The sequence below is a fragment of the Macaca mulatta genome, chromosome 18 (genome assembly GCF_049350105.2).
Source record: "Macaca mulatta isolate MMU2019108-1 chromosome 18, T2T-MMU8v2.0, whole genome shotgun sequence".
Classification (NCBI taxonomy): Eukaryota; Metazoa; Chordata; class Mammalia; order Primates; family Cercopithecidae; genus Macaca; species Macaca mulatta.
The window spans coordinates 74,669,955-74,690,281 of NC_133423.1; the positions used below are offsets into that span (position 1 = coordinate 74,669,955).

Sequence of the window (20,327 nt, forward strand, 5' to 3'; positions counted from 1 at the left end):
TCATTGTGTGGCATGTGACAGTTCATTTGCTTCAAAACAACAGGACGTAACCACGCGAAAACTAGAACCAGAGGAAGGGGCATGCGTTTCTTTAAAGTCAGCCAAACAGCATCTGGTCTTTGAAAGGGCAATTTCATCAAGAAACTCCCGTTGGATCCCTCCTAATGTGGACCAAAATAAGTCAACAGGAACGGGTGTTTACTTAATGGCTAGTTTCTGTTTGAAATACCGGAGGGGAGGAGGGATCCCCTACGAGGGTTCCAGTCCTAAAAGCAGACACTGTTGACCGAAACAGATGAGCAGCCACAGCGTGGTCACCCCTTAGCTATAAAAGTGGCCGCTGCCGGGGTCCGGCGACTCGGGGTGTCAGGCGGAGTCTTGGCGAGGCGGGTGCGCGCCCTGCCGTCCCCACCAGGCAGAGACGTTTAAAGAGCATGTGAGCATGACAAGTGTCTGTCCGCAACGTGTCAGATTTCGAAACTGCCTTGCAATCCAGTCCGGAACTCGCAGCTTTAGCCCGGGGGAACAGACGTTCGCTGAGGCTGTGTCTCATCATTCCCCCCCCACCACCCCCGCCGACCTCCCACTGTTGCTGCTGGAGGAAGAGCCCCGGGAGGAGAAGGGTGCGCCGCGCCGCGCCCGCGTGTCAATGGCAGCCGCGCATTCTGGAAGAAGTTGGTTCTTGTCTCGAATACTTTTCCTCCCGTGCCCCGCCCCTTGAATCACAGGCGGCTGTCCTGTGCGGCTAGAGCAGGGACAGTGGAGTTCGGGGCAGCTGTCAAAAACGAGACGGGGAGGCTTTTCTTCCCTGGGGTGGAGGAGGGAAGAAGGGAGGTGTCCTTTTTTCCATCTATTGCAGTTTGCTAACCAAACGCACCCTCGCCAGCCCCGTGAAGAAAGGCCCAAGGGAAAAACCTGGGGCGCTCGGCTGGTTCCCCCACCGGCGGGCGAGGGATGCGGGCGGTCAGTGCGCGGCAAGCGGAAAGGATCGCATTTCTGGACCCGGCCACCCCCCGCGTCCGCGCCGCCGCCCCCAAGGGACGAGTGACAGCGGCCGCTGCGCTCGGTCCAGTCCTCCTGGCTGGAAGGTGCGGGGGAGGGGCGGAGGAGCGGCGGGGCGGGAGGGGGACGGGGCGGGCGGCTGGGGGCGGAGGCAGGACCTCCTGTACCTTCCCTCCTCGCCTCTCTCACTCTGACAGCGCCGAGGTGCGCCGAGCAGGAGCAGGGAACAAAGGAGCAGAGAGGGGAGGGGAGAGAGTTGGGCGAGGGAGAGCCCCCGGCCGGCTGCCAGAAGATCCCGGCGGGAGGAAGCCCAAGTGTCACTTGAATTCCACCCAAGGAGCGGACGCCTGGGATCAGAGCGCCCTGTTTAGCAATAACGGCTGGAGCACGTCCTACAAGTTACGGGAGAGTCGGCTGTGAAGGAGACGTTCGCTTGTCCCCTGTGTTCCCGCTCCTGGACCCTCCAGACCCCAGCCTTGCCTCGCGCTGGGAGGGGAGATCCAGAATGAAAGGCAAGAAAGGTAAGGCGGCCGCGGGCTGCGCGCACCGGGAGACGCGAGTCCGGGGAAACGTGCTGGCCGGGCCGCGCCGCGCCGCGCGGAGTCACTTGGTGGACTTTTCCGCCCAGGGGCTCTCATGCTGGAGCGGCGGCCGTGCTCTTTGTTGAGGCTGCGTCTGAAACGGCAGCGGCTGTTTTCCTGCTAGACACAACACGAGGGGCTGTTGTGGAGCGAGCCTCTCCACGCTGTTGGCACGTTGTCAAGAAACACGCTCAGTGCCTTGTTTGTGCGCCTGCAAGTTTCATTGTCTCCGCCGACACCCCACGCTCGGCCCAGCCGCCGCGTGGCTCCTCGCTCTTTCTCGCGTGCTGGGGATATGGGGTCCGAGTAGGGAGGACCCACCACCTCGTTTTTCCCGATCCGGACGGGGCCGCTGGACCGCCGCGCCTTTGTCTGAAAGTTCCACTCCTAGGCCCCCCCGCCCCCGCCGCCCCCCTACTCCCAGCCGGGCCCTAGCAGTGTTCTTTAGGGATGTGGTGTTTTTACGATAGAAGGAATGCGATTCTGGACCCCCTCATCGCCCTCGGGTGTAAACATCTCTGGAAAGCCAGACTTAAATTCCCAGTCTCTAAAAGTTTTCCCACGATGAATTTTGGGGCAGGAGGAAGAGTTAGGACCCAGGGCCAGCAGCTTCAAGCGGCATGCAGTCAAAATGTGTCCAAATGTGACAAGCAGGCTTGGTTGTAAGTGCAAAGAGCAAGGCTGTCATTGTTTCCACGAAGCGTTCTGGAAGCTTTACAACTAAAACTTGCCGTCAGTTTGGTTTAAAAACAAAATACACCAGAGGGGGGAGGCCGGGGGGGAAGAAAGCACACACAACACCCCGAAAGGTCAAAGACTGTGAAGTCCCTTTTGAAGTTAACTTTTGAGTCCCTGGTTGGGAGGTCCCCCGAGTGTTCCGCCGTGGGCTGGAGGTGGCGTTTCTGTTGTGATTTATGTGGAGTGGTTCAAAACAGAAGTTAATCGCTCGGGAAGCGGACGGGCGGGGCGGCGCTACTGCGCATGCCCGGGAGTCGCCTGGAGTTTAGAACTCCGCATTCTTTCAGACCCAGCCCGCTGGGGGGCGTTCCTGGGGGGTAGCCGCAAGGCCAGCGGGGTTCCTTCGGCTGCGTTTCTGTGGGAGGCCCTGAAACGCGCGGAGCTTCTCTCTGCCGCCAGGCTTTTCCAGCGAGAGTGAAATTAAACGTGAAACTCGGATCAACTGGTAGTCGTTGGCGGTAGAACGCCCTAAGGACCCCCTCCCCGCGATACGGAGGGCGGACTCGGGACAGGGAATTGGCTCTGGGAGAAAACGCGCGGGGAGCGTCCGAGACGAGACGCCCAGTGAAAGCCGTGCCGACCCTTGAGGGGACTGACAGGTCTAGGGAGACGCGCTGTCTGTTGTGGTGGGCCTCCCCGGAATAAGTGAGGGCTCTGTTTCAAGGATGATTCTAGCGCAGAGCCGGGCTTCCGCCGGGGTGGGCTCCCCGCATTGTTCGGGCTCTGGCGGGGGCGGCTCGGATTACTTTCCACGGCCCGCCCCCCCACCTCGGGAAGCCTCAATGCTCCTTTTCCACGGCTTTCCTGGCGTCCCCCTGACTCTCCCGCGGCACTTTCGCCTACCTCCCCCCAACGCCCTGGTCCTCCCTGGCGACCCCCTTTGCATTCTCGGGGTCCTCCTGCCCCTCCCGCGGCGCGCCTCCCACAGCCGCGTGCCCTCTGCCCGGAGCTGGGGACCAAGGCTGGGCCCCGCCGGCCGCATCGGTGGGGAACTTCCGCGGTCCCCATCCCAGGGCGCATAGGGTCCAGCTCCCCGGCGCCGACTCATGGAAACAATGAAAGGTGACGGGCTGAAGGGGAAACTTTGCGACTGGTTCAGGGCTCGTCGGGGGAGCCGAGGCTGCCGAGGTTACCTGGGTTTCTTTCCCTTTTTAGGTTTCCCTGGCTAGTAGTCTGGTGTGGGCAGGACCCTGAGAACGTGGGATTCACGGCCTCATTTCTAGTTTATTGGGACCTGGAGTTCCTTTGCTTGTGCTAACTCGTGCAGTATGCGGGCCGGCCTATTTCACTTGAGGCTGAGGAACTCTGAAGAACAAAAGCTACTTGCTTTTCCTCCTTGGGCCCCTCCCTCTCGCCGTGCTCCTCCGCGGTCCTCCTCTAAAACTACCTGGGAGGGGGGAGCCTTCCCCGTCGGCTCTGGAAAGACTCCTGAGGAAGTCGGGCCCGCCTTACTGTCCGTCGTATAAAAGTCCGCAGTCTTTTCAAGTTCTCTTGAAACAAGTGCACTTTCAGCTCCATTCTTGAGCCCGTGGTTTGGTAAGATGGTTTGTGATAATAGTGTGTCCTCCCAGAAAGCCGAGAGTGACGCCAAAAGACCTCCTAAAATGGCTTAAAAACAATCAGAAGGATCGATAAGGAAAATCCACTAAGCCTTTTTGCTCCCAGTTTTTAACTGTTGAATTCCTGCTTTGGGATTGCTCTTTGGCTGGGGTCGCCAACCACACCTTGGATTTGGTGGCTTGGGTGTTCGATTCCTGTTGCTTCTCCCAAGGAGATACTGATTTTTTTTTTTCTTTTTATCCTGGAGACCGGGTCCGGCTGTGTTGCCCAGGCTGGCCTTGAACTCCTGGGCTAAAGAAATCCTCTCGCCTTGGCCTCCCAAAGTTCTGGGATTACAGGCAAGAGATAGTGCTCCCGGCCCAAAGGAGAACTTCTGGTCAGGAAATTTGCTGGGTTAAATTTGCTTTTTCCTAACTGTGCACCTCGACTTTTCCCATCGATCTTACTTCTCGAGTCTCTTCACAACCACTGTCTCCCGGCCTCCCTGTCTCATCATGATGTTACCGACCTACTCAGAAAAGAAAGTGCAGGGCCGGGCGCGGTGGTTCATGCCTGTAATCCCAGCACTTAGGGAGGCCTAGGCGAGCAGATCACCTGAGGTCAGGAGTTCGAGACCAGCCTAACCAACATGGAGAAACCCCGTCTCTACTAAAAACACAAAATTAGCCCGGCGTGGTGGTTCATTCCTGTAACCCAGCTATTCGGGAGGCTGAGGCAAGAGAATCGCTTGAACCTGGGAGGCCAAGGTTGTGGCATTTGCACTCCAGTCTGGGCAACAAGAGCGAAAGTCCGTCTCAAAAAAAAAAAGAAAAGAAAAGAAAAAAGAAAGTGCAGGAACAAGTTGGTCGCTGCTTAGAGCAGTGGGATCCTCAGGCCATGTTGTGGCTTTCCACACATTTCCTTGTATGTGAATAGAGTGAACGAAACTTGTGATTCTGCCCCCACCCTCCCCACCGCCACATTTTTTAAAGTGTAAGCAAAGCAACACGTTTGGAAACAAGTCTTAACCGGGGAACTTTTCAAAAGCGCTGTTACAATAGGAAATGAGTAAAGAGGAAAAAAGTCTTTGTTTTTCCAAGCTGAGCCACAACCAGGAGGAAGAGTTTTAATGAAAACAGTCCTGACAGCAGCAAACGTGGTTTTACTGCAGTGAAATATCAGCTGGCGTAGCCAAGGAACTGAAGTTTTAACTTCCTGTTACTTCAGCTTTTGTGCACATATTGGAAATATTTGTTAAGAGTTCCAGAGGCCTGGCATTCATTTATTTAAATGAACTGAAAAGTCGCGCTGCAGTTTGGTGTTGCTTAACTGAAACCTGCTTTTGTGTGTCACTAACCTATTCTGAAAGATCAGCCTTCTTGTCAAACTAGGCAAGCAGATCAAAGGGCAGGCTTCAGGGGCTTTTTTGTTTCAAACTCTGTGATTACCAACTTACAGTTGGGAATTCACTGTTCAATGAGCAAATTTTCACACTTTTTCTAGATTAAAAAACGGAGGGAGATAATAGCCTTGAGAAGAATGTCTGGCTTTTCAGATGTTGGAGAGTTGAAACAAATTGCTGTATTCAGGTTTGCTATAGTCATTTAATTAACTTGACACGTTTTTTTTAAAAGTTCGATTTCTTTAATTATCAAAGCCAGTGTGAGACAGGAACCCAGCTGTAATTTCTTTAAGCTTTTTCATTAATAGTTTTTCACCCAAATTTCAATACGGTTTTGAAAGGCTCGTCAATAGTGAAAGTAGTTTCAGTTTTAAATGGGCAGTTTTTAAAAACTTCAAAAACTTAAATCATCAGAGGAGGGAAATTTCAAATACACAGCAGTTAAAACTTAGGATTCTTGTGTGGTTTATTTGTAGCTGTTTATTAAGCCGCGAGCTAAAGTGAATTTGCAAGATCATCCACCTCTTTGTTAGAACTTGCTTTACTTTGTCTGGAGAGTTCTGCCTTTTGTAGGAATACCCTGCAGCACCTTCTGCCCCCTGCAGTCCAAAACTAAAAATGTGTCACCAAGTCAGAGTCAATTATAAGGGTGGGAAAAATTCCTTAAAAAAAAAATGGTGTTTAGCTTAAGAGGAATATTCCATTTTTATTTCCTGTCAAGGTGAACTGGCTCAATTAAGGTCAAGTCATATTTTCAACCAAAATTACATACTACAGAGGAAAGAAAGCATACAAAGCTAAAAATGCATACCTTTACATTTTTTGTTATTGTAATTACTTCCCCTAATATAGAAGTGCTGATTTTTTTCAAGCATGCCATTGTTTGTAATTCATTTCTGTTTTTAAGATTCTAGGTTGTCTACAAGCAAAAGAATGTATTTCTTTAGTCATTTGGAGTAGCCTGCTGTAGTTTTTGAAAGGTGGAGTTAATAGCGTTTGTTATTTAATTTTTTTTTTAAGTTCAGAATGATGTTTAAATATCTGTAAAGGCCAGGTCTGAAGCTTTATTGAATCCAGTCCATCTGTGATTTAAATATTCTCTATGGCTTGTGAATTCTTAAAATTTCTGGCAGGATTAAAGTACTTACAGCCAAAAGAGCTTCCTCTGGGGCTTGCATATTCAGTTTCCTTTGTCATGTAATCATTTAAGACTAAACTCTGCTTATTGATATGTAGTATTCTATTCTAGATTGAGATCAAACCGGTAACTGAAATTTGGAGACATTTTTAATTCATTTAGTATTAGGCATCTTTTGACCTTACCAAAGTACCAGTAGTAGTAGAAAAATATTTTTGTGTGATGAAACTGAAAACATCAGTAGTTGTATTTAATAAAAGGTGACTGGTACTGCCCATTTAATGTAGATGTCTAACTTTGAATAAATGTAGGTAGCAATGAATAAGCAATGACCATGCATGGTGTTAGCAGAAAATTTTAACATGTATTTTACCTTTAGAATACTAACTGGGTTCAGTGTAGTATGTAATTTTCCTTCCTTGTATCCGTGGAAAACAATGTGCAAGTGCCACCTTTTATTTCAAACCTTCAGTAGAGAAAGGAGGAAGAGTAACATTTTAAATATACATTAGGATACTGGTTAGGTTGCTTCTCCTAGCTAGCACTGATCTTAGAAGGAAGGTTGGTAGGCACATTCCAACTGCCACAGCACCCTTCCTGTTTTCAATGTGGCAGGTTATTCATTTGGGTGCAGTTTGTCTCCTCCAATGATTAGACAAAAGAGTTTTCTGAGCATCATTCAAAAGGAATGTGAGAAGTTAATGAATCCTAGAGGAAAGCGGCTGAGAAAAGGCGTCTCGCGTTTGGTTGAGAACCTCCCATGTGGTGCTAGTCAAATTACTTTTACTTGTACCCTGAATTCAGGACAGAAAACACTGCTCCTTCCCCTCGCTCTCAGTTGTTGGGAAAGCATGGTTACACTGAATGCTCAGCCAAAGTGAGCTTTGCAGTAGTTGCTGTGCTTATAGAGCAACTGACAACTGGCCTTTGTCCTTTCCTAGGTATTGTTGCAGCATCTGGCAGTGAGACTGAGGATGAGGACAGCATGGACATTCCCTTGGACCTTTCTTCATCCGCTGGCTCAGGCAAGAGAAGGAGAAGGGGCAACCTACCCAAGGAGTCTGTGCAGATTCTTCGGGATTGGCTGTATGAGCATCGTTACAATGCCTATCCTTCCGAGCAAGAGAAAGCATTGCTGTCCCAGCAAACACACCTGTCTACACTACAGGTAAAGAAAGAGAGCATGAGGTTTACAGATGCATTTTTATTTTCAAAGTCATTTTATGGCATTCCTGTGTGTCAAGTCATTAAGCTCCTTTCCACTCAAAGACAGAAGGAATATCTTTTTATTGTAAACTTGATAGTGTTAAAAGCTAATAACTAGCTATTTAGAGAACACAGAAACACTTGACAGTCATCTGTCAGATAACATTTCCTTTAATGCCTAAAAGAACCTTCCTTTATGCAACAGACATTAAAAGGAGGTTAAACCTTACTCTATTGCCCAGGAAACTGGTTTGATATTTAAACAAGGACGACTTCAGTGAGGTTATTCATGTTCTGTCTGTTGACATAGTCATTTGAACTGGGAAAAATCAGTTACTGGGAGGAGTGGCCCTTTTCATAAGGAGAGGTGTTCCTGTAGTTGATTAACTTAAATGTTGGGGCAGTAGGTGATAGGTTAAAATGGGGAGAGATAAAAGGTAAACCTCTCTCTCAAATCATTTTTAAGCATTTGAGATTTTATATCTTTTTCTTCATCCTGAAAAGGTTTAAGTATGAAGAGACAAAGAAGGAAATTTGTATTAGAAACTAGAAGGTTTATGACAGGAGATAGCTTGCTTTCTTGGCGGAGCTCAAATACCTTGAAATAGCATTGTAAGTTCAGGTAAGCCTTTTCATGCTTTCTTTAATACAGAGAGCAAGATCAATTAGGTACCCCATAGAACGTTCTCAGAACCCGCTGGCTGAGTGAATGAGTAAAGTGTTAAAGCGTACCGATATGATTTCAGGTCTGTAACTGGTTCATCAACGCCCGCCGCAGGCTCCTCCCTGACATGCTGAGAAAGGATGGCAAAGATCCAAATCAGTTCACAATTTCCCGCCGTGGGGCCAAGATTTCTGACACGAGCTCTGTGGAGTCCGTGATGGGCATCAAAAACTTCATGCCAGCTCTAGAGGAGACCCCTTTTCATTCCTGTACAGCTGGGCCAAACCCAACCCTCGGGAGGCCACTGTCTCCTAAGCCGTCATCCCCGGGATCAGTTTTGGCTCGTCCATCGGTGATCTGCCATACCACTGTGACTGCATTGAAAGATGGCCCTTTCTCTCTCTGCCAGCCAGTTGGTGTGGGACACAACACAGATATACAGCAGATAGCGGCCAGCAGCTTTACAGACACCTCTCTCATGTACCCAGAGGACACGTGTAAATCTGGACCAAGTACAAATACACAGAGTGGTCTTTTCAACACTCCTCCCCCTACTCCACCGGACCTCAACCAGGACTTTAGTGGATTTCAGCTTCTAGTGGATGTTGCACTCAAACGGGCTGCAGAGATGGAGCTTCAGGCAAAACTTACAGCTTAACCCATTTTCAAGCAAAACAGTTCTCAGAAATGTCATGATTGCCGGGGTGAAGGCAAGAGATGAATTGCATTATTTTATATATTTTTTATTAATATTTGCACATGGGATTGCTAAAACAGCTTCCTGTTACTGAGATGTCTTCAATGGAATACAGTCATTCCAAGAACTATAAACTCAAAGCTACTGTAGAAACAAAGGGTTTTCTTTTTTAAATGTTTCTTGGTAGATTATTCATAATGTGAGATGGTTCCCAATATCATGTGATTTTTTTTTCCTCCCCTTACCCTTTTTTGTTATTTTTTCAGACTGTGCAATACTTAGAGAACCTATAGCATCTTCTCATTCCCATGTGGAACAGGATGCCCACATACTGTCTAATTAATAAATTTTCAATTTTTTTTCAAACAAGTATGAATCTAGTTGATTGATGCCTTTTTTTCATGACAATAAAGTATTTTCTTTAAAAATTGTTGTAATTCAGAGTATTTCTGTTGAGGGAGGCGCTTCTTAAAAATGAGGAGGAATATAGCACTGCAGTGAGCAGGAAGCTGAGGGGGTAGGGTGCAGTGTTAGGGGGTGTCAACAGCTCTTTGAAAACCTGTGGACAACAAGCCAGTTTGCATAAACAGGATGTGTGATATTTACTCTTGATAGGAGGCATAGCAGGCCCTTAGAGCTTTACTTAAACTGCATGGCAAATTGAAATGAATCATTTCAGTGTTTAGCTAGCCACTAAATCCCTTACTGATCTGTCCTGCATAGTTTAAAACATGGCCGTGTTGTAAAGAAAAGTCTTGAAGCATCCGGTTATTGCTAAGCTTACAGAAGAAAACAACCCAAGCAATCTCTTGCCCTTTTTCCATGTTACCCTTTAACCTTTGTTCAGTGGTACATTTAGTTAAGACATTTGTATTCAAATATAGCATAGTATTTGCAGAGAAACTACCTTTTAAAACATCTTAAAATGTTGTCTAAAATGATGAAATAGACAGTGGGGTTCTGTCTATGGTGGGATTGTTAGTTTATTAGGTGAGTATTTTCCAAGGTCACAGTTTGTGGAAAAATGGTGCTATGTACAAGTGGAGTTGGTTGGGATAGACAATCACTTATAAAGCCCAGATGGCCAGAAGGGAACTGGTGTTGCTCCTGTCACTTGTATGGTTGAACAGATTTGTCACATGCCACAAAACCATTCTTTGTAGTCATGCTTAGTACGAGCTTTCTTTGTTGTTACAGTCATGTTCTTTCCAGCCCTGCCCCAGCTATGAATTGTCTAAGTGTGAGGGAGCATCGGAGCTTCAGTATTGTTTAAAGAATGTAGAAAAATCCTACTCACAAATTTGTCTAATTTTGAAACTATTTTAGAAAGTCCCTACTGTAGAAAGAGCTAAACTCAAAAGACTTTTCTTGTAAGTGAAAGAAGAAAACTGCTGATGACTACTGAGAGGTATAAGAAAATGAAGTGAGGGAATGTGCTCCAGCCTGTGGGGTGCAGCTTTGGTGGGGCACGTCAGCTTAGAGTGGTCTGGCCCCACCTCAGAGAGTCACAGAAATAGACAAAAACCCAAAAAGTACTAGTAAAGTAAATACAAGGAACAAAATAAACATTAATAAAAATGAATGACGCAAAGGTGATCAAGAATCATTACTTGCTCCAACAGCTAGATCAAAGGCTGAACATTTTGCTTTAGCATAGGTGAGGGAAATGAGCAAGTCCTAAAAGGCTTGCCCTGTTAAACGGTGTTTCATCACTCATACTGGAAGGGGAAGGAAAGGAGCCATATGACTCATTTAAAAGAAAAACGAAGTCACCTTAAATTCCCTATGTTTTACTTCATTTTTTCCCTATTAAGGTTGTTACAGATCATGGTTGATAATAGCTGATGTTGAATGAATGTAATCCATTATCTAAAAACAGGTACATTTAATTGAAAAGATACATGTAAAAAGCTGTTCATATCAAAGCCAAATAGGAATGATTTTTATGCTTATAATTTCCATGGTGCAATATATCTTTTTAATTTGTTTACTTTTCACCTATTTGTGTTTTTGAAGTTCATCCCATCGCGTGTAGTTTGGGTCTGGCTTTTTTATTTAGTCTAGTGATCTCTGCCTTTTACTTAACATTTGTCAATTTACATTTACTGTAATTATTGATATGTTTAGACTGAGTTTACCATTTGGCTTTTTTCTTTGCTCCTCTTTTCCTGCCTTCTTTCAGGTTGAATGTTTTTATTCTCATATATATCATATCATATATTATATATCATTTATTGTTGTATATGATATATATTATATATCATATTAAGATATTATATATGAGAATATCATTATTCTCATATATATAATTCTCATATATATAATGTCTTTTTCTCTGATTTTGTTTCAATTTTTCTTTTTAAAAAAGTGTTCTTTTTTTTTTTTTTTTTTTTGAGACAGGATCTTGCTCTATCACCCAGGCTGGAGTGCAGTGGCGTGATCTTCGCTCACTGCAACCTCCGCCTCCTGAGTTCAAGGGATTCTTGTGACCCAGCCTCCCAAGTAGCTGAGATTACAGGCGTGCACCACCATGCCCGGCTACTTTTTTTGTATTTTTAGTAGAGATGGGATTTCACCATGTTGCCCAGGTTGGTCTTGAACTCCTGACCTCAAGTGAATTGCCCTCCTCAGACTCTCAAAGTGCTGGGATTACAGGCATGAGCCACCAAGCCCGGTCTATTTTTATAGATTTAGGGGGTACAAGTACAGTTTTCTGTTTTTTCTATTGGTTTATAAACTATACACCATATTTTTAAAATGGTTCTTCTAGGGTATTACAACATACATGTTTAACCTACTGCAATCCACTTAGGGTTAATATGATACAGCTTCATATAAAATACAGAACCTTGCAACAGTATAGTTCCATTCACCCTCCCTCTCCTCTCTTCCTTCGTTTTTCACATACATTTACAGCTACATACATGATAAACACAACAGTACGATGCTATCATTTTCACTTAAAACGAGCATCATTCAAATGATTAAGAGAAAAAAGAATGTATGTATCTTTTATATTTGCCAAACATTGACCATTTCTGATGTTCTTCATTGTCTCCTATAGATTTGAGTGACATCTAAGGTCTTTCCTTTTCAGCTTGAATGATTTCTTTGAGAGTTGTAGTCCAGGACTGCTTGTGACAAGTTTAGGCTCATTGAAACGCTTTGAAAATGAGCTCATGGAAAATGGCTTTATTTCACTTTAATTTTGGAAGGATCATTTCACTGATGGGGAATTCTGGGTTGATAGCTTTGTTTCTTACAGCACGTAAAGGCATTTATTGTCTTTTGACCTCCATTGTTTCTGATGAGACATCAGCTGTCATTTGTTTTGTATCATTAGTCTCATATGTATAATGTCTTTCTCTGGCTGTCTTATTTTTGAATTTTAGCAGTTTCACTAAAATGTGCCTACATATAGTTTGTTTGTACTTATTTAGCTGGGGGTTCATTGAGCTTTTGGATCTGTAAATCTATGTTTTTATTTTTATTTATTTTAAAATCAAACTTGGGGAAATTTTGGCCATTTTTTCAATTTATTTCTTGCTTTCCTGTCTCCTAGAGCTCCAGCAAATTTACATTAGATCACTTGAGGTTGTCCTACACGTCTCTGAAGCTTTTTTTTTCCTTTAGTCTTGTTTCTGTTTTAGATTGAATAATTTGTATAATTTATTTGCAATTCACTAACCCTTCTGTCTTCAGTCTGCTGATGAACTCATCCAGTGGACTTTCATTATAGTTATAGTATTTTTCACATGGAAAAAATTTCCATTTGGTTCTTTAGCATTCCTAATTCTCTTCTGAGATTGCTCATTACTAATTATGAATATATATCCTTATAAGCATTTATAATAGCTGCCTTAAATACTTGTTTGCTAATTGTAACATGTCCCAATCAGAATCAGTTTCCATTGACTGTATTTCACTTCTGTATGGGGGTCACTTTTTTCTTTTTCACTCGTCCAGTGATTTTTTATTATATGCTGGACAATATGGATGGTACAGCAATAAAGACTATGGATTCAGCTACATTCCTCTGAACCGTTAACTTTTGTCCTCAAGCAGCTCGTTCACCTGAACTGAAACTTCAAACTATCGTGTAATGAATCACAGCTGAAGTCTCTGATTAGTTTTCAGCTTCCGGCTGCTGCCTTTAAGTTGGGCCACTGGCGTCTCCCGTGCTGCACAAACCAACTAGGGATTTGAACAAAATTTCTATTCAGAGGTTGAGATTTGCTCCTTCTTCAGTTCCCCTCTTTCCAGAATTATTCTCCTAACTTTCTTAACTTGTGCTCTGCTCTACCCACCCCATTTCTGTCCTTGACATCTCAAGCCACTGAAGTTGCAGCTTTCTGCCACCCGTAACCTTCTGAAGAATGAGAACTGCCTTCAGCCATAAAGGTACAAACTTGTACATCTTGAAGTTATCTTCTTTTAGGGGGAGATGACCCTCCAGTTTTTGCTTTTGGTTACTCTTCAAGCCTTCAACTAGCTTTTTGTTTGTTTAACTTTTTGTTCATTCACACTTTATGATTGTTGCCCGGAGGGAATTAGTCTGAAAAAGGAAAAAAAAAAATCCACTATTACTAGAAACTAGAATTTTACTATAGTTACTTTGAAACTCCAAATCAGTGGTTCTCAAACTTAACTGGACACTAATGGAATCACCTAGAAAGCTAAAAAATAAAATAAAATAAAATAAAATAAAAATACTGTGGCCTCGAGTTGGGAATTTTTAGATCTCTTAGTCATTCCAATGCATAGACAAGATTGAGAACCATTGCCTTAAATAATTCTTTAAATCAGCCATTGTTTCTCTCCTTATCCAGAACATGGGGAGTTGACCATTCTTTTTCCAGACCTAAAAACAAAACAAAATTGTTTTTGTAGTCTTTTTGTTTGGCCAGAAGGACTGAAAATTAGAGTCTTACAGAAATGTAATTTGTCTTACAGAAATGTAATTTGCTGTAGAATTATTTTGTCACCCAGGTCAGCTTGTTCAATTAGAGTTTAGCATAAATTTGGTATTTGGGACTATATACACATAACTCATACCATATGTAAAGCTAAGCCTCTGAGTGATAGACCCCAAAACACTGCAGGAATACAAAATATTCATTTGTACTAAATCAAAAAGTAAAATTTATCTCTGGAAACTGGCCAGAGAGCAAAAACCAATGTTTAGAGATCAGTTTTAGGTCTCATTAAGCTCATTAACAGGAGAATGTGTCAAGTCTTAACCTCCAAAAATCGTGACCTCTAATTAAAAACGGCTATGTTCTGGGCTGAGTTTTATGATTCAGAGGCTGAAAAGAGAGACGTTCAATAAACGCTTTGTGGCTGAAAGAAGAGCAGTAACTTAGGGTTAATGGTTACAATAGCACAGCTGGCAAAGAAGGGAAGCATGAGAAATCAATGAATAAAAATAATAAGTAGTACAGGGATTTAACTAAATATCAAGGAAACGGGGTTTTTGAATGAAATGTGTTATAGACATCAATAGAATGTGCAACCTTTGAAGCACACTGTGGGTGACTTACAAAGGAAACCAAATCCAATGATGGAAATTTACTCAGGTTTAGAAGGGACATGTTTATAGACAAACATTTAACATACAGGTAAGGAAAATACCATGGAGGGATTTCAGAAGATAAACTGTTACTCTAGGAAGTGTCAGCTTGTCTTGTTTTTAAAAAATATTCCAAACTTTTTTTTTTTTTTCTTCTTGAGACAGGGTCTCATTCTGTCACCCAGGCTGGAGTACAGTAGCTTGATCTCGGCTCACTGCAACCTCTGCCTTCCAGGTTCAAGCGATTCTCCTGTGTCAGCCTCCCAAGTAGCTGAAATTACAGGCATGTGCCACCATGCCCTGCTGTTTTTTTGTATTTTTAGTAGACACAGGGTTTCACCATGTTGGCTAGGCGGGTCTTGAACTCCTGATCTCAAATGATCCACCCACATTGGCTTCCCAAAGTGTTGGGATTATAGGAGTGAACCACTGTGCCCAGCCTCCAAACTATTTTCTTTATAAAGAAAATTACTGAAACTTGAACATATTCTTATTTGATCAGATCATTTTAACTTATGATCTTAGGACAAATTCAATTGTCCTATCTTGTCTCAAATTTTTGGTAACATATTTTAATACTCTAAAGGCATAAGTTCTCTCCATATAAATTGTAATATGAGGATAGGGCTTTCAGAGACTGTAAATAGGTTGAAACACAACAAAAGGTACACATTAAATTTTTACATATGCCTCTTTTAAAAAATTATCCTGTTTAACAAGTCAAAACAACTTGTTGACTTGTTACCAAGTCTGATTATTAATGTTTTGTTGCTTTTAATTTCTTCCCAGTGATTTTCAGGGATTTTTTGGTGGTGGTGGTTATTGTTTTGAGACAGGATCTTGCTGTGTCACCCAGGCTTTAATGCAGTGACATGGTCATAGCTCATTGCAATCTTGAGCTCCTGGGCTCAAATGATCCTCCTGCCTCAGCCTCCTGAGTACCTAGGACTACAGGTGAGCTCCACCAGGCCTAGCTTTTAAAATTTTATAGAGATGAGGTCTTGCTGTGTTGCTCAGGCTGGTCCCAAACTCCTGAGCTCAAGCAATCCTTCTGCCTCGGCTTCCCAAAGTTCTGGGATTACAAGTGTGAGCCACTGTGCCTAGCCTGATTTTCATTTTGAAATTTGATTTACTTGAATGATTCTGTGAAAAGCCAACGTGTATGACATTAGTCAACATCTTTTCCCAGCTAAGCATGGGGGCTTCCTGGTCTGGGCAGCATAGAAAGATCTTGTCTACAAAAAAATAAAAAGTTAGCCAGGCATGGTGGCGTGCACCTTTAGTCCCAACTACTTGGGAGGCTGAGGCAGGAGCATTGCTTGAGCCCAGGAGTTTGAGGCTGCAGTGAGCCATGGTTGCACCACTGCACTCCAACCTGGGCAACAGAGCAAGGCCCTGTCTCAAAAGAAAACAAAAAACATTTTTTCCCCTAGCCTGCTTGTACAAAAAATCTATACAATCTAGAACATCATTTATTTTAAATTCTCTGACAGCTTGATTCAGTCATTTCACAATGTATACATATATCAAAACATCATGTTGTATACCATAAATATATACTTTTGTTAATTGAAAAACTAAAAATAAGAAACTTCAGGCCGGGCGCGGTGGCTCAAGCCTGTAATCCCAGCACTTTGGGAGGCCGAGACGGGTGGATCACGAGGTCAGGAGATCGAGACCATCCTGGCGAACACCGTGAAACCCCGTCTCTACTAAAAAATACAAAAAACTAGCCGGGCGAGGTGGCGGGCGCCTGTAGTCCCAGCTACTCGGGAGGCTGAGGCAGGAGAATGGCGTAAACCTGGGAGGCGGAGCTTGCAGTGAGCTGATATCCGGCCACTGCACTCCAGCCCGGGCTACAGAGCGAGACTCCGTCTCAAAATAAATAAATAAATAAATAAATAAAATTAAAAAAAAGAAACTTCAAACAAAAAAATAGCCCAGCCAGGCATGATGGCTCATGCAGTGCTTTGAGAGGCCAAGGTGGGCAGATCACTTGAGGCCAGGAGTTCGAGACCAGCCTGGCCAACATGGTGAAACCTCGTCTCTACTAAAAATACAAAAATTAGCAGGGCACGGTGGTGCATGCCTGTAATCCCAGTTACTTGGGAGGCTGAAGCAGGAGGATCGCCTGGACTTGGGAGGTGGAGGTTGCAGTGAGAGGAGATCATGCCACTGCACTCCGGCCTGGGCAAGAATGAGACTCCATCTCAAAAACAAATAGATAAATAAAAATAGCCCTTTCCATTGTAGTGTTATTTTCCAGTATCATCTGTAAACCCAGTATTGAGTGAAAGAAAGTGTTAGATCAGCACACCAATATGGCACAAGTATACATATGTAACAAACCTGCATGCTATGCACATGTACCCTAGAACTTAAAGTATAATAATAATAATAATAATAAAGAAAGTGTTGGATAATTTGAGAAGGAAAAGATATATTTATCAAACACCTTATATTAAATTATTATTTATTATTATTGTATTTATTGAATACCATATATACATATTTAGTCCTCACAACCCTAATGGGATGTGTTATTCCCATTGTGTAGCTGAGAAAACTGAGACTCTACAAAGTTCAGCTTGTCTGTGGTTACCAGCTGTAATGGGGCCCACACTCATGGGGTGATTCTGTGAGCTCACACTCTTTCCACACCCTATCCCCGAAATGAAACAACTTGGAACTGTCTCCATTTTTATTATATTGTTCAATAAAAATTTGGGGTTTTTTTTGTCAGATGATCATATGCAAGCTCTATTTTCCAAATATCTCAACTTATTTTTCTGCTCTCTCAAATTCCTCCCTCCCCTCCCCCATTCCATTTCCTTGTGACCACATCTGCTTCTTGGAGAGACTTGCAGGATCTGACACATCCTCTTGGTTTCCTAAGTCTTATGACTAGCCAATGCCTGAAATAATGAACTCCTCCAAGGCAAGAAATCTGTTTTGAAGCGTCTCTGCGTAAGTATTAACTTAACACTTAATCTATTATTCAATGCATTTCATTTCCCTTTGTAGGTATCAGTTTTCTGAGCCTGCAGCCTTAGGCTAGTATCTTTTTTTTTTTTTTTTTTTAAGTAAGTTTCTGTTTTTTATTTGAACTCCGTTAGAATCTTTCGATCTATCCTAGTGGCTATAGTTTACTCTGTGTTGTGCCTTTCTGTTTTCTCTCTGCAAAAATTGTGGCTTTTTAGCTATATTTCCCCAAATAGAGGTGAGGCACTGCTCTTATACAAATACTTGAAGTTATAAATCCCACCTGCATTAAAAGGAAAGTGAAGATTTATGACAATGCCTTCCCGTTCTTCTCTTTTTTTTTTTTTTTTTTTTTTTTTTTTTGAGACGGAGTCTCGCTCTGTCACCCAGGCTGGAGTGCAGTGGCCGGATCTCAGCTCACTGCAAGCTCCGCCTCCCGGGTTCGGGCCATTCTCCTGTCTCAGCCTCCTGAGTAGCTGGGACTACAGGCGCCCGCCACCTCGCCCGGCTAGTTTTTTGTATTTTTTAGTAGAGACGGGGTTTCACCGTGTTAGCCAGGATGGTCTCGATCTCCTGACCTAGTGATCCGCCCGTCTCGGCCTCCCAAAGTGCTGGGATTACAGGCTTCAGCCACCGCGCCCGGCCCCGTTCTTCTCTTTCAACCCCAAAACCTCCACCATTTTTGAAACAAGGCAAGTTCTTTAGGGCTGGAGGTCTTCAATGGTATACACCATGAGGTAAAGATCAGCTTTAAAACAAATACGTACCTCCAAGGGAGGAAAATTCAACAGGCCCTTCATTGCTTTTCCTTCAGAAAGTTAAGGTATAACAGGAATAAACCTAACTTGTGAAAGTTTTATGAAAGGATTGCTACCTCCTGCCTTGATGAAAAGATTAACTTGATTTGGTGAAATATGCTGCCATTTGCAGGCAGGTGCTGGCCTGATTCACCAACTCTGTGTTAATTTGAGCCTGCAGAGGTACCTTTGATCAGCTCTCAGAGCCTCAGCAGCGCCTGGGGAAACATCAAAACGCTATAGAGCAGGCTCTAATCTCAGCCTTCCTGTTTCTATGCCTGCTCACTAGGTTCACACACAACAGCCCGGTTTCCTTGAAGGGCATTTTCCACATTGTGCATTATGGATGATCATGCCGGGTATCAGGATGTGAAGCCCCGCATCCACATCCAGGGCCTATCAAATCTCTCTGCAAAAGGAGAATCTGGACTCAGGCTCGTTTCCAGTGATGTGTATGCAGGTATATGTAAATTAATGCCTGCGTCTAATGCTGGAAGTAACAATAGTTCCGTTGCGGGGAACTCTATTATCATAATGCGGCTGCTAAATGCAACATATTCTGTCCATGAAGACGACACTTGGATGACAGGTTTGGGTGATAGTAACTGGGGCTGTGGCAGTGGATTGCGAACTCTGAGCTAGAAACATAATGGCAATACCCTTTACTAAGCCAGGGTGGTAGGTCAGATAGCATGGATATTTTTTTTGGAAAATTGAGCTCTTATCCTTTTTTTTTTTTTTTTTTTGAGACAAGGTTTCACTTGTTGTCCAAGCTGAACAATCATAGTTCACAGCAGCCTCACCATCCCAGGTTCAAGTGATCCTCCCACCTCATCCTCCTGAGTAGCTGGGACTACAGGTGCACACCACCACACTTGGCAAATAAATAAATAAATAAGTAAATAAAATTGTACAGGCTGGGTGCAATGGCTCACCCTTGTAATCTCAGCACTTTGGGAGGCTGAGGCGTGGGGATCACCTGAGGTCGGGAGTTCAAGACCAGTGTGACCAACATGGAGAAACCCCATCTCTACTAAAAATACGAAATCAGCCAGGCGTGATGGTGCGTACCTGTAATCTCAGCTACTCGGGAGGCTGAGGCAGGAGAATCGCTTGAACTCGGGAGGCAGAGGTTGCAGTGAATCAAGATTGCACCATGGCACTGTAGCCTGGGTGACAAAAACAAAACTCCATCTCAAAAAAAAAATGTTGTACAGACAGGGTCTCTCTATATTGCCAAGGCTAGTCTCAAACTCCTGGGCTCAATCAATCCTCCCGCCTCAGCCTCCCAAAGTGCTGGGATTATAGGCATGAGCCACTGCCCTTGGCCTCTCATCCTTTTTACTCTCAATAACAGGTTCATATTTGCCCTTGGGCTTTATTTCCCTTTCCAGGCACATTTCCCTTAACTCTCCTCCAGAGTCACACTCCCACATTTGGAATTTTTAAAAATTGATGTATTGGCCGGGCGCGGTGGCTCAAGCCTGTAATCCCAGCACTTTGGGAGGCCGAGGCGGGCGGATCACAAGGTCAGGAGATCGAGACCACAGTGAAACCCCTGTATTTTTTTTTTCTCTACTAAAAAAAAAAAATACAAAAAAAAATTAGCCGGGCGCGGTGGCGGGCGCCTGTAGTCCCAGCTACTCAGGAGGCTGAGGCAGGAGAATGGCGGGAACCCGGGAGGCGGAGCTTGCAGTGAGCCGAGATCGCGCCACTGCACTCCAGCCTGGGCAACAGCGTGAGACTCCGTCTCAAAAAAAAATAAAATAAAATAAAAAATAAATAAAATAAAAATAAAAATTGATGTATTTTTTACATTGCATTGGGAGATATTTTAGAACCACTGGGTAGCCAGGTGCGGTGACTGACACCTGTAATCCCAGCACTTTCGGAGGTTGATGCCGGTGGATTACTTGAGGTCAGGAGCTGAAGACCAGCCTGGCCAACATAGCGAAACCCTGTCTCTACTAAAAATACAAAAATTAACCAGGTATGGTAGCACATGCCTGTAG

At 44.0% G+C, this 20,327-nt stretch overlaps 1 protein-coding gene and 1 long non-coding RNA gene across 11 annotated transcripts in view; both read left to right on the top strand.

Moving 5' to 3' along the window:
- Positions 1-104: 104 nt before the first annotated feature.
- On the top strand, positions 105-9,395 carry TGIF1 (TGFB induced factor homeobox 1). 9 transcript variants are annotated; one of them, XM_077974909.1, is made up of 5 exons: positions 459-674; positions 887-1,088; positions 1,340-1,523; positions 7,342-7,568; positions 8,353-9,395. In XM_077974909.1, the coding sequence occupies exons 3-5, from the start codon at positions 1,508-1,510 to the stop codon at positions 8,926-8,928; spliced, it is 819 nt and encodes a 272-aa protein (XP_077831035.1). In that variant the 5' UTR covers positions 459-674; positions 887-1,088; positions 1,340-1,507; the 3' UTR covers positions 8,929-9,395. The 9 variants fall into 9 exon arrangements, with proteins under 9 accessions (XP_077831036.1, XP_077831035.1, XP_014977101.3 ...); XM_077974912.1 differs by lacking the exons at positions 459-674; positions 887-1,088; positions 1,340-1,523 and adding exons at positions 1,568-2,766; positions 5,364-5,449; positions 6,170-6,242; XM_077974910.1 differs by lacking the exon at positions 887-1,088 and having other exon boundaries at positions 105-674.
- An 8,001-nt stretch (positions 9,396-17,396) lies between these two features.
- LOC114673843 (uncharacterized) overlaps positions 17,397-20,327 on the top strand; it is a 47,381-nt gene continuing 44,450 nt past the window's right edge. For both annotated transcript variants that reach the window (XR_013408209.1, XR_013408210.1), the window contains exon 1: positions 17,397-17,503. This is a non-coding gene — a long non-coding RNA (uncharacterized LOC114673843). The remainder of the gene's footprint in view (positions 17,504-20,327) is intronic.